The sequence below is a fragment of the Colossoma macropomum genome, unplaced genomic scaffold, assembly GCF_904425465.1.
Source record: "Colossoma macropomum unplaced genomic scaffold, Colossoma_macropomum, whole genome shotgun sequence".
Taxonomy (NCBI): Eukaryota; Metazoa; Chordata; class Actinopteri; order Characiformes; family Serrasalmidae; genus Colossoma; species Colossoma macropomum.
In genome coordinates, this window is record NW_023494798.1 from 34,789,779 (window position 1) to 34,811,158 (window position 21,380).

General features: G+C 40.2%; 1 protein-coding gene across 3 annotated transcripts in view; it reads left to right on the top strand.

Moving 5' to 3' along the window:
• The window catches only part of LOC118817981 (src substrate protein p85-like), a 46,367-nt gene that overhangs the window by 5,987 nt on the left and 19,000 nt on the right, over positions 1 to 21,380 (top strand). Inside the window, exons 4-10 of one of the 3 annotated variants that reach the window (XM_036585054.1) lie at positions 2,260 to 2,389; positions 10,140 to 10,250; positions 11,367 to 11,421; positions 14,587 to 14,697; positions 16,479 to 16,589; positions 17,672 to 17,782; positions 20,134 to 20,244. In XM_036585054.1, coding sequence (XP_036440947.1) covers positions 2,260 to 2,389; positions 10,140 to 10,250; positions 11,367 to 11,421; positions 14,587 to 14,697; positions 16,479 to 16,589; positions 17,672 to 17,782; positions 20,134 to 20,244 — 740 coding nt within the window. The remainder of the gene's footprint in view (positions 1 to 2,259; positions 2,390 to 10,139; positions 10,251 to 11,366; positions 11,422 to 14,586; positions 14,698 to 16,478; positions 16,590 to 17,671; positions 17,783 to 20,133; positions 20,245 to 21,380) is intronic. The other 2 variants (XM_036585055.1, XM_036585056.1) reach the window with 2 other exon arrangements.

Genomic DNA, 21,380 nt, shown 5'->3' on the forward strand with positions numbered 1-21,380 from the left:
TTAGATGTATCGCGATGTGGACGTGAACGATTCTGAATCGATTCACAAATGTCGGAAATTGATTTTCTAAATATTTAATTTATAACGTAATGTTGACGGAACGCAAAAGGCGGAAGTTGGAAGTGGGTAAGTGCAGCGCCCGGACAGTCTGCGGACACAAACGCAGCTGGATGAGTGAGAAATCCGACCGGCTCCCTCTGCATTAAAGCCAGGTTAGGTCAGGAGTCACAACACAAATGTTAAGAAGAGCCATTTTGAGCTTGGGAGCCACAACATTTAATGTCCAGTATGTCAGTGTGTGATAATGTACTTATATAGACTAAACAATATAAACGAGAGCGCAGATTTACTTCGCTCTGCTTTAGTTCAGTAGTTTCCTCAAATGTCTCTCAGCGTTCGCCTGTTTTCCGAGGCTGAAGTCGCTTCTTCTGCAGCTTCTCGTTTGATTTTCCCGTTCGACCTTAAAGTCTGACTGAGGCGCCGATTGTAAATGCGGCATCATTTAAGGTGGAACGGGAAAATTTGAAAGAGAAGCGGTCTGCACGTTGCGAAACAGGGTTTCGCGCTGTGTTGCACATGTCCTGCGACCCCTGCCTCCCGTCTCTACAACGAGACCAAAACCGAAGTTATAAAATCACTGAATTAAACGGGTAGAATAGCTGTAACGCACTGCGTTGTCATCCATCACCACTGGATCTTATTTCTGTAACTGTGCATTTTATCACAGATGAGTGGCAGCAGCTTCTCGTGCTCTGAACAAGAGCAGTGAATGCGCCTTCTACAGGGAGATTCACTCGAAAGAGGCCCCGAATATTCTGTAATAACTCTCGCTAGGTCACTTCCAGCATCGCATGTAATGCAGTAGATTACATGTCAAAGTATGTAGTGTGTTTTTTTGGTTCAGACTGCTTCATCCTAATGGGAGTTACAACAGAATATCCGGGGCCTCTTTCGAGTGAATCTCCCAGTAGTTCACTTGCCACATCACATCCATTTGATTTATTAATAAAAGATATTGGAAGTAAATTCATTATGGATCATTACAAATACTTTGTTTTAAAAGTACCAAGTCCTCAGACAGTGAGAGAATAGAAACGCTGTATAGAAAAAAAAAAGATGCATCGATAATCGTTTTATAATCGCATCACAGCCTCTGAATCATAATCGAATCAAATCGTGAGGTGCCTAGAGATTCCCACCCCTAATATATATGTATGTGTGTATATATATTCATTCGAGTGTCGCCCCTTGGAGCTGAGTTACAGGGTAGTGGTTGAAATCCTCCCTCTGAAATGGGACCCTCAAATAAAAAGAGCATCACTTCATTATCAGCTACCAGCGCTGCTCTGTAGGAGACCCTGCCAGTCTGCAGTGACAGCAGAGGAGGGTAAAGTTCAGCTCCTCACTGCTGGGCTTTAGTTACATTTAGGGCATCATATGATCTTCAAAGAGGGGGCAATTATTTATTATCACCCACCCTAATTCTTCAGTGATACGAAGCTGAAGTCAGATATTCACCAGGTTTTCGTTCTAATTTCTCCGTTCCACCTTAAATGGTGCAGCAGTTACATTCTGGCCCTTCAGGTATCAGAACTGCTGGACTATTTAAGGTGGAACGGGAAAGTTAGCTAGCTACCGAGACATTAGCATGCTATTAGTGATTTTTATGCTTGTTATGAAGAAAAGGACCATAATACACTGAAACGACATTAAACTAAGATGAAACAATGATTATCGTAATTGAATTTAATGGAGAAAATTCTCACATTTGTGGGTTTCTTTGGTCTCTTGTTCTCCATCTTGCTGTTTCCTCATAACTCTCTGATTGGAGTCTCTGAAAAACCTCCGTTTGGAGGGTCATGTAGTCCCAACACTTCACCCTCCCCCTCTATCTCAACAAGAATCAGGACACCCTACCCCTAGACATGAACACACAAAACAGAGGGGTAGGGCTGAGTGGTAGGGGCGAGGGGTGAAATGGACTGGGCCTTTGACTCACTGTTATCTATAAATATGCACTAAAGCATAGCTAAACACAGTAGCAGCTTCAACGTGCTTTAGTTCATTTTTAATACGGTGTCAGAAACAGAAGTCTATTAATCATCTTCCATTACTTGTTAGCCTCATAGCTTCAGTGTAAAACTAAAGAAGCAAACTTCAGACACACTAAAGTTTTTTGCCAAACTATTACTTTAATTTGCATATTTTAAATATATAATATATTTTGGGGACTAACACCTCTGTACTCTGGTTGTGCAGTATCCACCAGCTGCGTGAGAAGGTGTCGTGTGAGCACAGCGAGCTGAAGCAGAAGGAGCTGGCCACCATGCCTAAAGCCTCACACGGCTACGGGGGCAAATTCGGACTGCAGCAGGACCGCATGGACAAGGTGAGTCACTGTGGGGTCCTCAGCCAACACTGCAGACAGGTTTGAGTATCAATACAAAAAGTGTCACAGATACTGATTTATAGGCGCTGACGATTCCAGTAACCGAAATTATTGGTTGGTTATGATCAAGGTGCAAAATACAGGAGGTTCTGTTGTATATGGTTCTATATAGCACCAAAAAAGGGTTCTTCTGTTGTTGAAAGCTTGACGTTGTACCAATAGAAGAACACTTTTTGCTCCTACATAGAACCATTTTCAAAGGATTTCTATACAGAACCATACAGTCTTAAAAAAGAAAAAACGTTTTATGTAGATCCGTGAACACTCAAAAAACCTTTTGCATGATTAAAGGGTTCTTTGCATCATGAAAGTGTTCTTCAGATTGATAGGGAATGTGCTGTAGATCTATATATTCTATATAGAACCTTTTTGAAAAGGGTTCTGTATGTCACCAGAAAGGTTTCTTGGTATCGTAACTACAGAAGAACCCTTTTTGGTGCTATATAGATCCATTTTACGAAAAAAAAAATCAATATAGAACCATACATTCATAGAAAAGATGGTTCTTTAGTCCTGAAAATGATTGTATAAAACCATGAAGCTCCTCAGAGAACCATGTGCATGATTTAAACACTGTGTCCACTTACTGTCCACTCTATCAGACACTCCTACCAAGTCAGAGACGATAGCTCATCTGCTGCTGCACAGTTTGTGTTGGTCATCCTCTAGTCCTTCATCAGTGGTCGCAGGATGCTGCCCACAGGACGCTGCTGGCTGGATATTTTTGGTTGGTGGACTATTCTCAGTCCAGCAGTGACACTGAGGTGTTTAAAAACTCCAGCAGCACTGCGGTGTCTGATCCACTCAGACCAGCACAACACACACTAACACACCACCACCACGTCAGCGTTACTGCAGTGCTGAGAATGATCCACCACCCAAATAGTACCTGCTCTGTGAGGGTCCATGGGGGTCCTGACCACTGAAGAACAGGGTAAAAGGGGGCTAACAAAGTATCAGAGAAACAGATGGACTACAGTCTGTAACTGTAGAACTACAAAGTGCACCTATATAGTAAGTGGAGCTGATAAAATGGACAATGAGTGTAGAAACAAGGAGGTGGTCAGAATGTTATGCCTGACCGGTGTGTGCATATCTTAAGAAAAATACTCTACATTAAAAAGACTCAGATTTGATTATGGGATATCTACATCGCTGAGCAGTTTCTTGCAGAATCCACTTATCCAGGTTCTGCCGTGTTGAGAAGTTTGCCAGGGCCCAGAAGCCACGCCCCTTAATATCTCTGATTTATTTTCTGCAACATTCACAGAAAAATTATGCAGTTGATAAAAACTGATGTTTGAAGGTCTGACCTTGATAACGGGGAGCAGTTAAGCTTGTTTAGCCTGAAATATTCCACTAAATATTCCACTAAATATTCCACTAAATATTCCACTAAATATTCCACTCTCCTCCATCACAGCTGCGTTATGAGGGCTTTTATGTCTGTGTTATTTGGCCCAAATAAAAAAGGTGATTATTGAGGTGGTGAAATCTTCTTGTTCTTCAGACTGATTGAGAATGTGTTTCATAAGGTTCTATATAGCACCAGAAAGGTTCTTCTGTTTTTACAAGCTTGGCATTGGCACAGTAAAAGAACTGCTTTCAATGGGGTTCTGTATCACACCAGAAAAGGGTTCTTCTATCATCACAAGCTTGACGTTGTTGATGTAGAGGAACCGTTTTCAGGGTGGTTCTATATAGCACCAAAAAGGGTTCTATTATTACAAGCTTGACATGGTCGCGGTAGAAGAACCGTTTTCAGGGTGGTTCTATATAGCACCGAAAAGGGTTCTATTATTACAAGCTTGACATGGTCGCGGTAGAAGAACCGTTTTCAGGGTGGTTCTATATAGCACCGAAAAGGGTTCTATTATTACAAGCTTGACATGGTCGCGGTAGAAGAACCGTTTTCAGGGTGCTTCTATATAGCACCGAAAAGGGTTCTATTATTACAAGCTTGACATGGTCACGGTAGAAGAACCGTTTTCAGGGCGGTTCTATATAGCACCAAAAAGGGTTCTTATATTATTACAAGCTAGACATTGTCACAAGAACTGTTTTCAGTGCTATATTGAATATTTTCAAATAGGTCACACACAGAACCAAATACATGATATTCTCCATCATGCAGTGCTTTTATATAGAACTCATGGCTCTAAATAAACGCGTTTACTAAAGAACCCTTGAACCGTCGTTTTTAAGCGTGCTCTAATGCTCTTGCTGAAATAATCTGTGTAGTATTCATTGTGAAAACGCACTGAAGCTGAGCGATACTACTCCTGCTGCATCTCCCGCTCTGACTTCCTCCTGATAAACTCTGCGGTTTTAGTCTCACTCATCGCTGCGGAAGTTCTATTTTAGTGTCCTTTTTGGAGCGAAGAATCCTATTTTGGACTCCCACTTTCACCCCATCCGTTTCCTCTTTTCAGAAATCTCTTCCTCTTTTAGCTCTGGTGTAACTCAGTGTGCACTACAGCTCAGTAATACAACCCCATTTCCAGAAAAGTCGGGACGCTGTGCAAAATGTAAATAAAAACAAAATGCAATGATGTGCAAATCATTTAAACCCTGTATTTCATTGAAGATAGTACAAAGACAACATATCAAATGTTGAAACTGAGAAATTGTATTGTTTTTTGAAACATTATGCTCATTTTGAATTTAATGAGCATAAAAGAGCATCTTTCAGAAGTAAAGATGAGGAGGGTTCACCACTCTGTGAAAGACTGCACGATCAAATAGTGCAACAATTCAAGAATAACGTTTCTCAACATAAAATAACAAAGAACTTCTGCTTTTCATCATCTACGGTACAGAATATCATTAAAAGACTCAGAGAATCTGGAGAAATCTCTGTATGTAAGGGACAAGACCAAAAACCAGTATTAGCTGGCTGTGATCTTTGGGCCCTCAGGCAGCACTGCATTGAAAACAGACATGATTCTGTAGTGGAAATCACTGCATGGGCTCAGAAACTCTTCTGAAAACCACTGTCTGTGAAAACAGTTCATCACTGCATCCACTTAATTAAAAAATTAAAACTCTAAAACGCAAAGAAGAAACCATATATAAACAGGATCCAGAAACGCTGCCACCTTCTCTGGGCCTGAGCTCATTTAAAATGGACAGAGGTGAAGTGGAAAAGTGTCCTGTGGTCCGACGAATCAACATTTGAAATTCTTTTTGGAAATCATGGACACTGTGTCCTCCAGGCTAAAGACCACTCAGCTTGTTATCAGTGCACAGTTCTAAAGCCAGTATTCATGATGGTGTAGGGGGCATTAGTGCACATGGCATGGGTGACCTGCACATCTGTGAAGGCACCATTAATACTGAATGATTTATACATGTTTTGGCAACATATGCTGCCATCCAGACGACGTCTTTTTCAGGGAAGGCCTTGATTATTTCAGCAAGACAAGCCAAACCACATTCTGCATGTATTACAGCAACATTGCTCCATATTAAGAGTCTGTGAGCTAAACTGAAACAGTCCAGATCTGTCACCCCTGATAACATTTGGTGCATTATGAAATTTGGCACGTTATCAAACAAGAACAGGAAAACATTTCACTTTCTAAACTACAGCAGTGTCTCCTCAGTTCCCAAACACTTACAGAGTGCTGTTAAAGAAGAGGTGATGAAGCACAGTGGTAAACAGGCCCCCGTCCCAACTTTTTTGGAACGTGTTGTTGGCGTCAAATTCAAAATGGGCAAATATTTTTCAAAAAACAATAAAATTTCCCAGTTTCAACATTTTGATTTGTTTCTTTGTAGTATTTCCTTTACTGCACATCATTTGCATACTATTTTTATTTACATTCTGCACAGCATCCCAACTTTTTTTGGAAACGGGGTTGTATTACTGCTTACACAGAATGTGCGGCGTGTTTATTTACCCTCGGGCTGACCGGACCGGATCTCTGTAATCGATACCTGAGATAAAGCGGTCCAGACTTTAGACCATCTGCAGGAACAGCAGATCGATACTGAGCTCCACCGGCGGGTCATTACATACGGCAGGAGCACGAACAGACACACACGGATACATTAGCCGTCCCCCTGGAATTATGAGGTTCTATCTGGGTTCTGAGCAGTTTTGACATATTGAGCTTCAAAGATTTTGCATTACAAACAGCAGAAATGATAAGTGGAACATACATGAAAATGACAGACACCCTAAATTTATTCGAAATGTGCAATATTAAAATCCAGTAACACTTTACTGTAGGGCACTTTCCATAAGGCTGCATGACAACTACATAAGCTTGTAATATCAACTGACATAACCCTACATAAGTGTATATATATACTTATTCCAATAGGCGTCATTCATTATAAAGGTTACATTTGCCAGTTTTGATCAAAGTTAGCTAAAGTAGTGTTTATGACAGATGACGTCTATTGGCGTTTATAAACATTTATGTAGGGTTATGTCAGTTGTCATGACAAGCTTATATAAGCGTCATGTAGCATTATGAACAGCACCCTACAGTAAAGTGTTACCTAAAATCCTGTCAGATTTGTAAATGAGTTTGTTGTAACGGGTCAAATGCAGGTAGAACCTTCTAATCCTAAGAACTCACTTCCTGCTTGGAATTATAAGGTTCCATCTGGCAAATCATGAAAAGAAGCAGCGATTTTTAAAGGAACACAAAACTAGAAAGTTAAATTTAGTTCCGTCTGACATTTAATAGCGTTTATTTTTAAAGTCAGTGGTTCTGTAAAAAGCTGTGAGTTATAAATAGAACCACTGCGCGCTCTGCGTGCTGAAATGGTTCTTCAGATTGACGGAGAATGTGTTATATAGTCATACATTGTCGCAGCAGAAGAACCCTTTTCGGTGTTGTATCAGAAAGGTCAGATATAGACAGATATATGACATTTTTATGGCATTTATTTTTAATATTTATATATTTATTCTGACTTATTTCTTGTTTAAAGAGGAATCATCTTTTTTCATATATAAAAAAGCATCAACTGATTAAGTATAAAGGTCAGTGCTAAATTATTAAATAACAACGATGGATGAATGAATTTAATTAATGTTTATGTTGTAATTAAGACCCCATCAATTCAAATGTTCACTATTTAATCACCTGTAAGTCTTAATATTTGTAAAATGGAAGACAGTGAGACTTTTTACAGAGCTGTAAGAAGACAGGCAGAGTTTCAGCAACATGTTTTCATGTTTCATAAAGTTTTATAAGCTTTTCCCACGGTCGCTGAGCAGAGCGGCGACATGACAAAGAAGCAGAACCTGATTTACGTGGTCTGACGCTTCATGGCTGAGTTGCTGTGGTTCCTAAACGCTTCCACTTTTCAATAATACCTCTCACAGTTGATCGTGGAAAATCTAGGAGGGAAGAAATTTCGCAAACTGACTTGTTACAGTGGTGGCATCTTATTACAGCACCACACTGGAGCTCAATGAGCCCTGTAGAGTGTGTAAAGGCTGACTGCATGGCTATGTGCTTGATTTTATACACCTGTGGTGATGAGACTAAATGAAACCCCTGAATTGAATGATTTAAGGGGTGTCCCAGTACAATTGTGTATGCGAAATTAGCTGTGTTCTGATTGGCTGCCATTCCGAGCTGGGTGGGGCTAAACTGCTGTAGGCGGAGATGGTTCTTGTGACATCAGAGTTACGGTGAATTCCAAACAGGCTGTTTCTCAGCTTAGTTTTCCTGTCTGGACTGGGGAGGGCATACATGAACCATAATCATTTTCATATATTACCTTATTTAAAAAAGAAGTGAGAGAAAAATCAGATTTTTTTATATACAGGCTCTTTAACAAAAGTGGCTAAATGGACAGAACAGAGCGCCAGTGTTGTGGCCGAAGCTCCGCTGCTGCGGTTCTCTCTGTGTGGAGCTGTTACCTCAGCAGGGTTCTGGCTCAGTGGCTCTGTTTAATTACCACAGAAATGGAGAACGAGGGAAGAAATGAGGTCTCAGCGGGGCTGATGTGTCTACAGGCCGTGACCGAGGACCTTTTCACTATTCGGCGTGAACGTGCTGCTCCAGTGAGCCTGACCCGAACACAGACTTACATACTTTCAGCAGTTTTGTAGCGTCCCGGTCAGCGTGACTGATATCAGCACTCGGTTTCACTGTCCACTCCACGTCCGAGGCCGAGAGCGCGGAGAATAAGGCTGGAGAAGAGCGTTCGGCGCTTTTAATGTTCTCTTAACTGTATATCTGTATGATTTCCCCACTTTAAAGGGCCGGTATCTTATTTTATTGCCTTATTTTTACATTTTCCGCCCCGAGCTCCACTTCTAGCATTTGTGCTGATTTATGTCCCAAAACTGTGTCACATCACTATATCACCTCTCCTGTTAATACACACTGTGCAGTGTATCATAACCACTACAGTACTGACTCTCACTGTGCTCTTCAGGCTGTAAACACTGCTGATATTCATAGTTATGTTCATACTCATTGTGTTATAACCACCTCATAGCACTTAGTGCAACACATGCTCTCATGAAATACAACATATCTGTCCTATATGCTCTGTAAATATGCAGATATACTTCTATTCCTGCTCTCTCATACTTTAAGTCTCACTTAGGTCTAATTTTTTATTTCTGCATAATATTTGTACATTTATGTGCAGTTATGTGTCTTGGTTCCCCTTGGGGATCAATAACTGTCTGTCTTACCTATCTATCTATCTGTCTGTCTATTTATCTGTCTGTCTGATCCACTCGTACCAGCACAACACACACTAACTCACCACCACCACGTCAGTGTTACTGCAGTGCTGAGAATGATCCACCACCCAAATAGTACCTGCTCTGATCTGTTTCTCTGCATACTTTGTTAGCCCCCTTTTACCCTGTTCTTCAGTGGTCAGGACCCCCATGGACCCTCACAGAGCAGGTACTATTTGGGTGGTGGGTCATTCTCAGTACTGCAGTAACACTGACGTGGTGGTGGTGTGTTAGTGTGTGTTGCGCTGGTCTGAGTGGATCAGACACAGCAGTGCTGCTGGAGTTTTTAAACACCTCAGTGTCGCTGCTGGACTGAGAATAGTCCACCAACCAAAAATAACCAGGCAACAGCGTCCTGTGAGCACTGATGAAGGACTAGAGGATGACCAACACAAACTGTGCAGCAGCAGATGAGCTATCGTCTCTGACTTTACATCTACAAGGTGGACTGACAAGGTAGGAGTGTCTAATAGAGTGGACAGTGAGTGGACACAGTGTTTAAAAACTCCAGCAGCACTGCTGTGTCTGATCCACTCGTACCAGCACAACACACACTAACACACCACCACCATGTCAGTGTTGCTGCAGTGCTGAGAATGATCCACCACCCAAATAGTACCTGCTCTGTGAGGGTCCATGGGGGTCCTGACCACTGAAGAACAGGGTAAAAGGGGGCTAACAAAGTATCAGAGAAACAGATGGACTACAGTCTGTAACTGTAGAACTACAAAGTGCACCTATATAGTAAGTGGAGCTGATAAAATGGACAATGAGCGTAGAAACAAGGAGGTGGACTTAATGAAGCGATTGGTGTAGATGTGTTTTCTCCACCTGTTTTCTGATTTATTGTACTTCTGCAACTGTTATACACGTTTTGGCTTAACTCAAAATTGCAACTCTCTCTCTTTCTCTTTCTCTCTCTCTCTCTCTCTCTCTCTCTCTCTCTCTCTCTCTCTCTCTCTCTAGTCTGCTGTAGGTCATGAGTACCAGAGTAAACTCTCTAAGCACTGCTCTCAGACTGACACCTCTAAAGGCTTTGGGGGGAAGTTTGGAGTTCAGACTGACCGTGTGGACCAGGTACAGCTTTTCATCGTTTCAGTTTTAAACACTGAGTGTGTTTACATGCATTTCATAATCTGATAACTGCAGAAAATCAGATTCTGTCAGTGAACCAATCTACACGTTTCCATGCTCTTGAGTAATTAGATAAAGGGGAAACTCCAGGTCTGCATGAGTCAGACAGTAATCAGATTTCTGCTATACGACCAGCCGATAAACTCAAAACTTTAACTGAAAATATGAACATAAATCATCTACAAGATGGAGATTATTAAAATCCTTCATTTCGTCAAGATTACTGCAGAAATCGGATTATGATGCTCACTTAATGAGATGGATGTCGTTTCAGTAATCCTGGTGCTGGATATTGAGAAAATATGCATTTATAGCCTCGTAAATGCATCAATTTTGGGCTCTCTAGTGGGGCAACCGTCTAAGCGTTGGCCCTGTCATCAGGAGATCGCAAGTTCGATCCCTGGTGATGCTACAGCCGTCCATCTCCGGGAGTCCAAGAGAGCACAGTTGTCCTCGCTCTCTCTGGGTGGGCAGGATGGCCCCTCGTCTCCCTCCATCACTCAGTGTTTTTAGTGTTTTAATGAAAAATATTGTGATTTTCTGTGTGAACAGCTGTTCAAAGCTGTGTTTGCTGGTCATGAACTGGCTGTGTTTTTGAGCTCGAAATGACAAATTGTCACCGAAACAGTCAGTACTGAAACGTTTGGTAAAGTTTGGGTAGAGGTATGATTGTTAGTGACAAAATGGACCGTTCGGTCGTTAGTGTTAATAAAATAAACATAATTAAGGTATAGAGTCACTCAGAGCAAAAGGATTTCAGTCTAAAGGATTAGGCCCATTAACCCTCACCTTAACCTCAATCCAAAACCTAATCCTAACCCTCACCCTGGCCCTAATCCTAACCCTAATCATAACCTCAACCCTATTCCTAACCCTCACCCTCATATGTTGTTGACATGTTAGTGAGAGTCTGTTAGTGTTTGTTTCATCTCGTCACCTGCACAGAACAGCTTCTGCGTCCATTTCAGCTCTTCAGCTGTTCATACAGTCCGCTCTTCATGCCGTTGCTGCTCCACAGGTGAGTCCAGGTGAAGTAACCTGTTGTTTGTGTGTCTCCAGTCTGCCGTAGGGTTCGAGTACGTGGGGAAGACAGAGAAACATGCTTCGCAGAAAGGTGAACCTTCGCTCTCTTCTCTGTGTAGCTTGGTGAAGCTGTGTTTCGGTGTGAGAGCTCACTGCCCTGCTGTCTCACACACTGTCCTCCCTCTCTGATGGACACACCTGCTGGATATCTAAACTAAATACACTTAGAAGCTGCTGCAAAGGAAAGCCACGCCCCTGCCCGCCTTCACCAGATAGTTTAGGACACATTATGAGGGATTCGTTAATGTTTTCTGAGCCATGCAGATGGAGATGGGGGTGGAGTTATGTGGTGTAGGGGAGTGTCCTATAAAATGACTGACAGGAGGTCAGTGTAAATACAGACAGGCCCTCTGCTCTGTCCTGCAAACAGGGTTTCTCAGACTCATAGTTATGGAAGCCCATTTCAGCGCCTAATTATTCATTGCTCTGCCATTATATTGTGAAACTAAGTCATTATTATGAGATACCGTCTCATAATTTCGTGAAACTAAGTCATTATTATGAGATACCGTCTCATAATTTCATGAAACCAAGTCATTATTTTGAGATACTTTCTTATGATTTTGTGAAAGTTATTATTTTAAGATACTATCTCGTACCTTTGCGAAACTGAGTCACTACTTTGAGATACTGTCTCATAATTTTGCAAAACTAAGTCGATATTTTGAGACAGTATCTCAATTTCGCAAACTAAGTTGTTTTGAGATACTGTCTCATAATTTCGCAAAACTGTCATTACTTTGAGATACTGTCTCAATTTCGAGAAACTGTCATTGAGTTGAGATACTATCTCATAATTTAATGAAACAAAGTGATTATTTTGAGATAGTATCTCATGATTTCATGAAATTACTTCATTGTGATACTATCATAATTTCGCGAAACTAAGTCATTACTTTGAGATACTGTCTTATTTTCGAGAAACTGTCATTGTTTTGAGATACTGTCATAATTTTGCAGAACTAAGTCATTATTTTGAGATACTATCTCAATTTCATGAAATGAAGTCATAATTTTGAGATACTATCTCATAATTTCATGAAACAGTCATTATTTTGAGATACTATCTCAGTTTTGTGAAACGAACTCATTATTTTGAGATGCTATCTCTTAATTTCATGAAACTAATTCATTTAGTATCTTATCATTTCGCAAAACTAAGTCATTATTTTGCAATACTATCTCATTGTTTTGAGATGCTTTTTCATTATTTTGAGACAGGCTCTTGTCATTTCAGAAATATTCTCATTATTTTGATGTTCTTTATGCTTTTGTGATGGAAATATAAATATAGATATATGAATATAATTGAGTTTCTCAAAATAATGAGAAACACTTGAAATTAATGAGAATATCTTCAGTTAATAACGTAGGATCTCAGAATAATGAGAGAGTATGTCAAAAAATAATGAGAGAACAAAACAATGTTTAACGACTCCTCTGTCCACAACCGCATTGTGGACAGCAGTAACACTCTCCCAGGACTTTGAACAAATAAATGGACTAATTCAGATATTGTAATCAGGACTTTGGGTAAAGTGACCACTACAGATTTGTAGATTTAGCGTTTGAAGTTGCTTTTAGGCCACTCAGCTTTTCCGTTGCAGGACTGCTGCATGCTCACCTGGCCATAGTCGTGTTTGCTCAGCAGGTCTCAGCAGATAAGACTACTGAATACAAAGGAGTGATTCATGATGAGCCTCAGTCACAGCCAGTGTTGTTCATTTAGTTTGTTTACTTATTTATTATTTTTCATTGTGGCTTTATTTCTTAATGTATTTATGACCAGGTGATGTCCAGTTACATTGTTATCCCTTTGTCAGTATGCATCATACGATGTGTGCTTCCTGTAATTTGATTTGCTGATGCATATGAACAGAGAGAGCTAGTTTTAGAAGCAGCAGCTTTACAGCCGGACGCAGGACGGCGAGGATCACAGAGCTGCAGAGTTTAGTGCTTATATCAAGGCTTGATATCTGGCTGAAAAAGGGCTCAGTAACGAGTAATGAGGCTAATGTAGCTAACAAGTACCAGAAGCTCACCAATCAGCATAGCTCCTAAATCGTCACACTCGCCTCAAACTGTGTGGAGGAGTTGAGTCTCTCTTATAGTCTTGATTATGTGGTTTCTGACTCACTGTTATCAACATTTTTGTATTTAGCTTTCATTTTTGTGTTGGGTCCTTTTGTGTGAGTTTGCAATTTGTGTATATCCATTTATTTTATTGTAGGTTTTAAAGCAAATTATTATTATTATTATTATTATTATTATTATCGCTATTGTCACGTGTATTTTCATTAGAAAAGCATGGATAGGAACAGGAGGATTATATATTTGTATTCATTATCCACAGCTAAGTTACTGTGTGTGTGTCTGTGTGTGTGTGTGTGTGTGTGTGTGTGTATCTGCTGTCAAAACAAAACCTCCATTTTTGTCGTTTTTCAGTTTTTCACGTGATTTGAAAATGCCTGTTGTCCTTTACATTGTGTGTAAATTTCGTGATGAATGGACCAAAAGAAACGACCCAAAATTACTTGGAAAAAGTTCTGGTTCCATTGACTTACATTAAAAGTGAAGTGTGTTTTTTTCTTCTCCTGTAAAGTTACCATTTTGGAGATACAAGGTTTTGTTCCTATAGCAGTGATGTGTGTGTGTGTGTGTGTGTGTGTGTGTGTGTATGTGTGTATATGATATGTATATATATATATATATATATATATATATATATATATATATAATTTTGAAAGACTCCCAATTACAAAAAAGAGCATATGGTTTAGACAGGCAGGCTAGTTGGTGGGGTATAAGCTTCCATTACTTGTTAGCTACATTAGCCTCGTAGCTCCAGTCCTTAAACTAAAGAAGCTACTTCAGACACCAAACATGTCCTGACTGATTTGGGGAGGGGGTGTGGGGGTGGTGGGGGGGGGTGTGGGGTGGGGGGACTCTGTAAATGAAGTTTTTCGCCAGATTATTCCTCAAGTTAGTGTAAAAGCTGAGCTCTGCGGCTCGGTGGGTCCTCTGGACTGTGGTCAGCTGGTGTTTAGCCTCTGCTAGCCTTCACTGGTACACGCTTGCTGCTGTTTTCTGCTCTACGTGATTTCTGTTGCCTTTTTCTCCACAAAACCACCCCTCCATCCCTCCATCCGCCCCTCCCCGCGCCCCCCCCCGCTTGGCTGCTGTGTGCTGCCCCTAGACTACGCCACCGGGTTCGGTGGCCGCTACGGCGTTCAGGCTGACCGTGTGGACGAGAGCGCAGTAGGATTTGATTACCAGGGCAAAACCGATAAACACGAATCGCAGAAAGGTTTGTTCCTGCTTCCCATGATCCTCAGCTCCCTCTGCTCACACTCACCCGCACCTGGTACTCGGCGCTAGCCGCTAGGCTGCGACAAGTGTTTTGGGTTTATTTGCTTAGTTTTAGTTATTGATTTATTATTTAATACAAGAATTGGTGTTTTAAATAGCCTTTTTCACCTGGCTGCTTTAGAATTATGATTATTTATTGATATAATAAGTAGATATGATGTTAGACTCTCTTTGTGTTGTTCTGTTAATGTAATTTATAAAATTAAAACTTTAAGGCTGCCAGATGACTTACTTTTAATTTTTAATACAAAAAAAAAATTCTATTCAGTTAAAAGTTTGGACCACCTTGTCAAGAAAAGGTTTTATGTATATGTTTTGTTTTATATATATTTTCCACATTTTAAAATAACAGTTAATACTAAAAACTATGAAATAACACATGAATTTCTACAGTGGATAAAAAGTGTCACTCAAATCCAAACTGTCTCCTCTTTTAGACTCTTCTTGCCTTAAAGCAGCTCTTGGTTTTTCTCTGAAGCAGCTGCAGCTGTTCGCTTTTGATACTTAATGATAAACTTTATTTGTCCTATAAACAAATAGGGCTGGGCGATTAATCGAAAAGTAATCGAAACCGACATTCAGAACCTCTGAACGACGTAATCTTGCCCATGTGGGTTATTTCGATTTTATTTATTTATTTTTTTATTTAATTCTGCTAATTCTTTCGTCTCCTTAAAAACTTACTACCACTCCGCTACGTCCAGTCTAAGGCTACGTTCAAGTCAAGCTAAGGCTTCGTTCACACAGCAGGTAAAAGTGGCCCAAATCTGATTTTCTCACCAAATCCGTTTTTATTTTTGTTTGTCTGTTCAGATTATCTTTTAAATGTGATCTGTATGTGATCATCAGTCTGAACAGATCAGCTCCTAAACTGACCCCCATGCACAAAAGAACAGAGCGTCACGCTGCTTCACGGCTCATCCAGAGGTCAACAATCACGACCGCCAACGAACGCCAGTCGCTCCCGGAGGATCAGCTTCATCTTCACCAGCATCACAGGAGCCATCATGAAGCTTCACTGACTGACAGCTGGGCTCATCACCCAGAATGTGTTGGAGCCGTAAAAAGGGCGCGGTCACTTCTTTGGTTCGCGTCCTCGGATTCTTTAAACTCTGCTTTCAGACTTTTAACTGTTCTTTGACGCTGCAGCCTCGTTCTCCTGCGGCCGCGTTCGGATATTTCTCTCTAAATCTCTTCAATCATGGAGGGTTCTGGATGAGTCTCTAATGATTTTTTACAGAAACATCACCCCAAATGTTTTTGAGTCTCAGCAGCGCGAAATTATGACGAATGTCGAGTTGGTTTGACGCGTGAATTCTGATCTGGCTGTTCAGACGATTTACATTAAGATATGCAGAACATATTTACAGTACAAACCTTATCACTGAACTAGGACGACAAAAAACAAACAAAAAAACAAAAACAAAATAATCGTTCATTAATCGTAATCGAGGTAAAACATTCAATTAATCGTGATATTGATTTGAGGTCATATCGCCCAGCACTATAAACAAATTTCAAACAAGTAAAAGATCAAATGTGTTTCAAGAAAATGCATTCGGTCAGGTGACTCCAAGCTTTTGACTGGTACTATAAGAATTTTAATAATTTCTTATTCTTATAACAACATTGATGCCGTTGACTTGTGTGATTGTGACCTGAAGAGAGTCTAACTTGTTTTTTTGTCCTGGTCCTGTGTGTCTCTTGCCCCACGTTCAGACTACACCAAAGGATTCGGTGGGAAGTTCGGCGTGGAGACGGATAAAGTGGACAAAAGCGCTGTTGGGTTTGAGTATCAGGGGAAGACGGAGAAGCACGAGTCTCAGAAAGGTGGGCGCTGATCTTCAGCTGCGTTTACTTTGGCACAGTCTTATAAACACGGTTGCTGCGTAACGTTTGGAGGATTGTTTAGATCAAACTGTTTAAAAAATAAAAAGAATGAAACGTGCATGAAAAAAATCACAAATTCTAAAATTTTACAGCTCTGCCACACTTAAGACCACTACATACCAAAAATGTAAATTATTCATACGTGATTTTTTTTATTTTTTTGCATCTAAACTATAATCACACATTATTTATTTATTTATTTATTTATTTTATTTTATTAAATAAAACATTATTGTAAATGCTATATATTATTTATTTATTTATGTATTTTTATGTATTTATATTTTATTAAATAAAATAAATAAATAAGTCCTTTGCCTCTCAAACAGGTTTCTCCACCTCAATCAGGAGCTGAAGGTTTATTACCTTTTTAATGATTTTTTTTTCCCTTTTTAATGATCTCAACATAAGACATTGTGGCAGTGTTTACAGTAAATAAGTCAATAAATTACATAGCATTTCATGCATTAACAGAATAAAAGGGCTAATTAGCCTGATTACATATGTCGAAAGTAACTGTTTAGATGTTTAACGCTTCTCTAAGGAGCTTATATAATATAAGAAATGTGACCCAACCTGATCAAATTTCCAGTCCAGACTTCTTTCTGAAGTAGAAGCACATATACAAGGTAACCAATCATAACAGGGCTCGTTTACATATCAGCCTTAAAGGCACAGTAACAATAAACAGTGTGGTTAATTCTAAGGGATAAAGAGAGGTTCTAAAACAGTCATGTAGAAATGAATTTTGACTGTAAAAGCACCCAAATGTTATACGTAGAAAAATACAATGCAAGAAAAATATAGGAAATGCAAACAAAATAACCTCAAGTCTCAGGTTGTGCCCCACTCACCCCTCTATGTTCACTACAGTGTAACTGGAGCAGTTCTCACATCTAATGTGTGTGTTTGTGATAGTAAAAGTGAAGGTAGCTGTGAAGTTCACCGGTTTCAGTTCTGAAGTGAGAATATTGACCTGTGAGCACTAATGAGAGTAACCTGCGTCTGTTTGTGTGGTTTAGATTACGTGAAGGGCTTTGGAGGGAAGTTTGGTGTGCAGACGGACCGCCAGGACAAATCTGCGGTGGGCTGGGACCATCAGGAGAAGCTCCAGCTTCATGAGTCCCAGAAAGGTAGTAGATCCACCCACACACACACACACACACACACACACTCACCCACCCACCCATACTGCACTCCGTGTGAGGAGGAAGTGCTGATTTTGAGGATGTGGAAAAGCCTGTTTGTCCGTTTCTCCATTCCATCTCAGCGTGTGACTGAACCTGCTTTCTAACTGAGTCTGATAGTGTTACAGACTTTCAGCGGATTCCACACTCGGCGTGTTTATTCAATCCATTTCTCTTCAGTCGGGGCTCCAGACTAACACTTTCAGAGGCAGCACAGGACTGCTCTGCTTTCATTGTGTACATGGGTCATTCTACAGAAACGTCCACTTTTCTATCTGTCCATAGGAGTCACTGGTGTTACTGGTCCTCATTGGTGTTACACATAATAAAGGAACACCAGAGGCATTTTTAATGAACAATGCATTTTACTAAATGCCTGCTGCAGAGCATCAAACCACATGTTGTCAGTCATGGAACATCCACTAAAATATGGAATTTAATCCATTTGTATTCACAATTTTTTTCACAATAACCTCAGAATAAAGTCGGTCACACCAGTGACTTCAGCTAAAAGCTTCATATGAAATCATGAGCTAAATGAGAAAATCTCTGATAACTGAAAGACACAGTGGACTCACCATGAGCTTTTTCGTCATTTGTTACGCAGTAACACCAGTGACACGACTCCTGGGGAACTTTCATTAAATATTTTATAATATTTATTTGGCTTTTGTTTTCTTTGTCATTTAAATCATATATTCCATGGTCATTTATAGATTATTGTAGTTAAAATTGAAAAAAAAAAATGTTTTTTTTTTCTTCAAAATATGGCCTCAGCCTTCACACATGACTGTGGGGACGAGCTCTTCTGTGGTGCTTGGAATTCTAGATGATTGATTTAAAAACCACTATTGGTAAATTGAGGCTCAAGAAGGTGTAATTGTTAAAATATTGTTTTATTTGAAAATATAAATAAATTGTAGCCCTTACATGTTTTTGAAGTGTAATATATCTGTAAACACTAGGGACACAATAATGGACGTTTCTGTAGAATGACCCACATATGCACAACATGGAAATTCAAGGAGGAAATGTCTAGAAATTCAGAAGGAGGTCATCACAGGAGAAATAAATCACTTGGTGTCATAAACTGAGTTTTCTTTTCCGGACCTTATGCATTTGTCGTAAACAAAGCCTCAAAACAACTGAGACTAGGAAGAAGAATAGAAGAACAGAAAACAAGAAATAAATATGTAAATATATTCAGGGGTCAGGACCCCCATGGACCCTCACAGAGCAGGTACTATTTGGGTGGTGGATCATTCTCAGCACTGCAGTAACGCTGACGTGGTGGTGGTGGTGTGTTAGTGTGTGTTGTGCTGGTCTGAGGGGATCAGACACAGCAGTGCTGCTGGAGTTTTTAAACACCTCAGTGTCGCTGCTGGACTGAGAACCAAAAACATCCAGCCAGGGGCACAACCGTCTCAGCGTTGGCGAGTTCGATCTCTGGTGATGCTACAGCCGTCCGTGGCTGGGAGTCCAAGAGAGCACAGTTGTCCTCGCTCTCTCTGGGTGGGTAGGATGGCCCCCCGTCTCCCCCATCACCCCAGCCTAAATCAGAGGAAGCCTAACTCGGAGGAATTGGACACATCTAAATTGGGGAGAAAATTGGGGAAAAGTAATCATTTCTAATTTCTAATTAATATATCGCTGTTGTCGGACGAAAACCTCATATCTCCAAAATGGTAACTTCACAGGAGAAGGAAAAAACATACTTTACTTTCAATGTAAGTCAATGGAACCAGACTTTTTTCTCAAGTCGTTTTGGGCCGTTTCTTTTGGTCCATTCATCATAAAATTTACTCACAATGTAAAGAACAACAAGCATTTTCAAATTATACCAAAAACTGAAAAACGACAAAAATGGACCTACAAGGTTTTCTTCCGACAGCAGCGATAAAATATAGAAATATATTAATTTTAAAACTTCCTGTTATTTCCAAGTTTAAATAAAAGAAATGCCAGATTTTCGGTGCAGTTTTCTGATAGGCTGCCTCGTTCCGATCACTGACCGTGGTCTCTGTGAAGGGCAGTAAATGTGGGGAGTGTATATTTAAACACTTTTCCCACACTCAGTTTTTAATGCTGTGTTGTTGAGCCTTATTATACTGTTTTATCTGCAGCCTCTCGTGGCCTCTGAACAGGTGAATGGGTCATGGCTGCGTCAGCGTTTTCCTCCTGCAGATCTTCATATTGCTCTTTTTGTAAACTGTTTCTTGTCCAGGCCATCGTGTCTGTCTGTCTGTCTGTGTATGTATCTGTCCATGTTTGTGTCTCTGTGTGGGTTGTTTTTGCAGATTATAAGCGTGGGTTTGGAGGGAAGTACGGGGTGGAGGTTGAGAAGCAGGACAAGTGTGCTTTGGGGTTTGACCACAAAGAAAGCCTGGCCAAGCACGAGTCTCAACAAGGCACTGTCTCTAACACAGACCCCCCAAACCCCCCCCAACACATACACACACACACACACACACACACACACACACACAGAGAAATCTACTATGCGTTACAGTGACCCGAAACGTGTCCACTTACACAAATCAGCCCCGGTCTGCAGTGTCCAGTGGCACAGGCTTATGAGATGCTCATATTTCATTAAATACTTTGATCTTAATCAATATGCAATATTTAAAGGGCCCATATCCACCATTTATTCCTAGTTTTTCTCTGAAGCCTGCATGTGTGACATTCATGCAGGTGTACATACCAAAAATGGTCATATTTACATAAAAATTAGTAATACAATAAAATTAAAAAGATTTTTAATAAAATTAAAATTAATGAATAAAAATTAATCATTTAGAATTAAACAGGCCGCTTTTGTTGCTGTGCCTTTAGGACTGACACATGCAAATGAGCTCTGTTCTGATTGGCTGTCCTGAATTGTGAGAACAATAACTCGGGGTCATACAAGCTGACACTGTCTAACTTTGTCATAATCCTTTAAATATGATTAAATCAAAGATAAACTGGCCTGTGCTGGTCTGGATGCTGCTGAAAATCTTCCCAGTTTAATTTTACGCTTTTGGTCTTCCTTCTGTTCCAGTGGTCCGCAAATATGTGCCTATACTTATTATGTCCACAGAATTTGGTCTAAATACAATTGTTAGATTTTATTATTACAGTTAGTTTTATATATTACACACAAATTACATTCAAAGAAATATTAAGTTAATGTTTTAAATAAAGGCTAATAATAATAATAATATATAATAATGCTAGTGTTTATAAAAACGCTAATGTTTATGTATAAAATTGCCAGCTAATATTCGCGAATGACCATTATGAACATTCGAAATGCAACGTTATTTGGAAAAAGAGGCCCAAATCTGATTTTCTCACCAAATCCAATTCGTTGTTCACAATATCTTTTAAATGTGATCTGTATGAGACGTCAGTCTGAACAGGTCAGCTCCTAAACTGACCCACATGCGCTAAAGAACAGAGCTTCACGCGGCTCATCCAGATGTAAACGATCAAAATGGAGTCAGCAGCATCAGCCGCTCCCGGAGGTTCAGCTTCATCTTCACAGCATCACAGGAGCTGA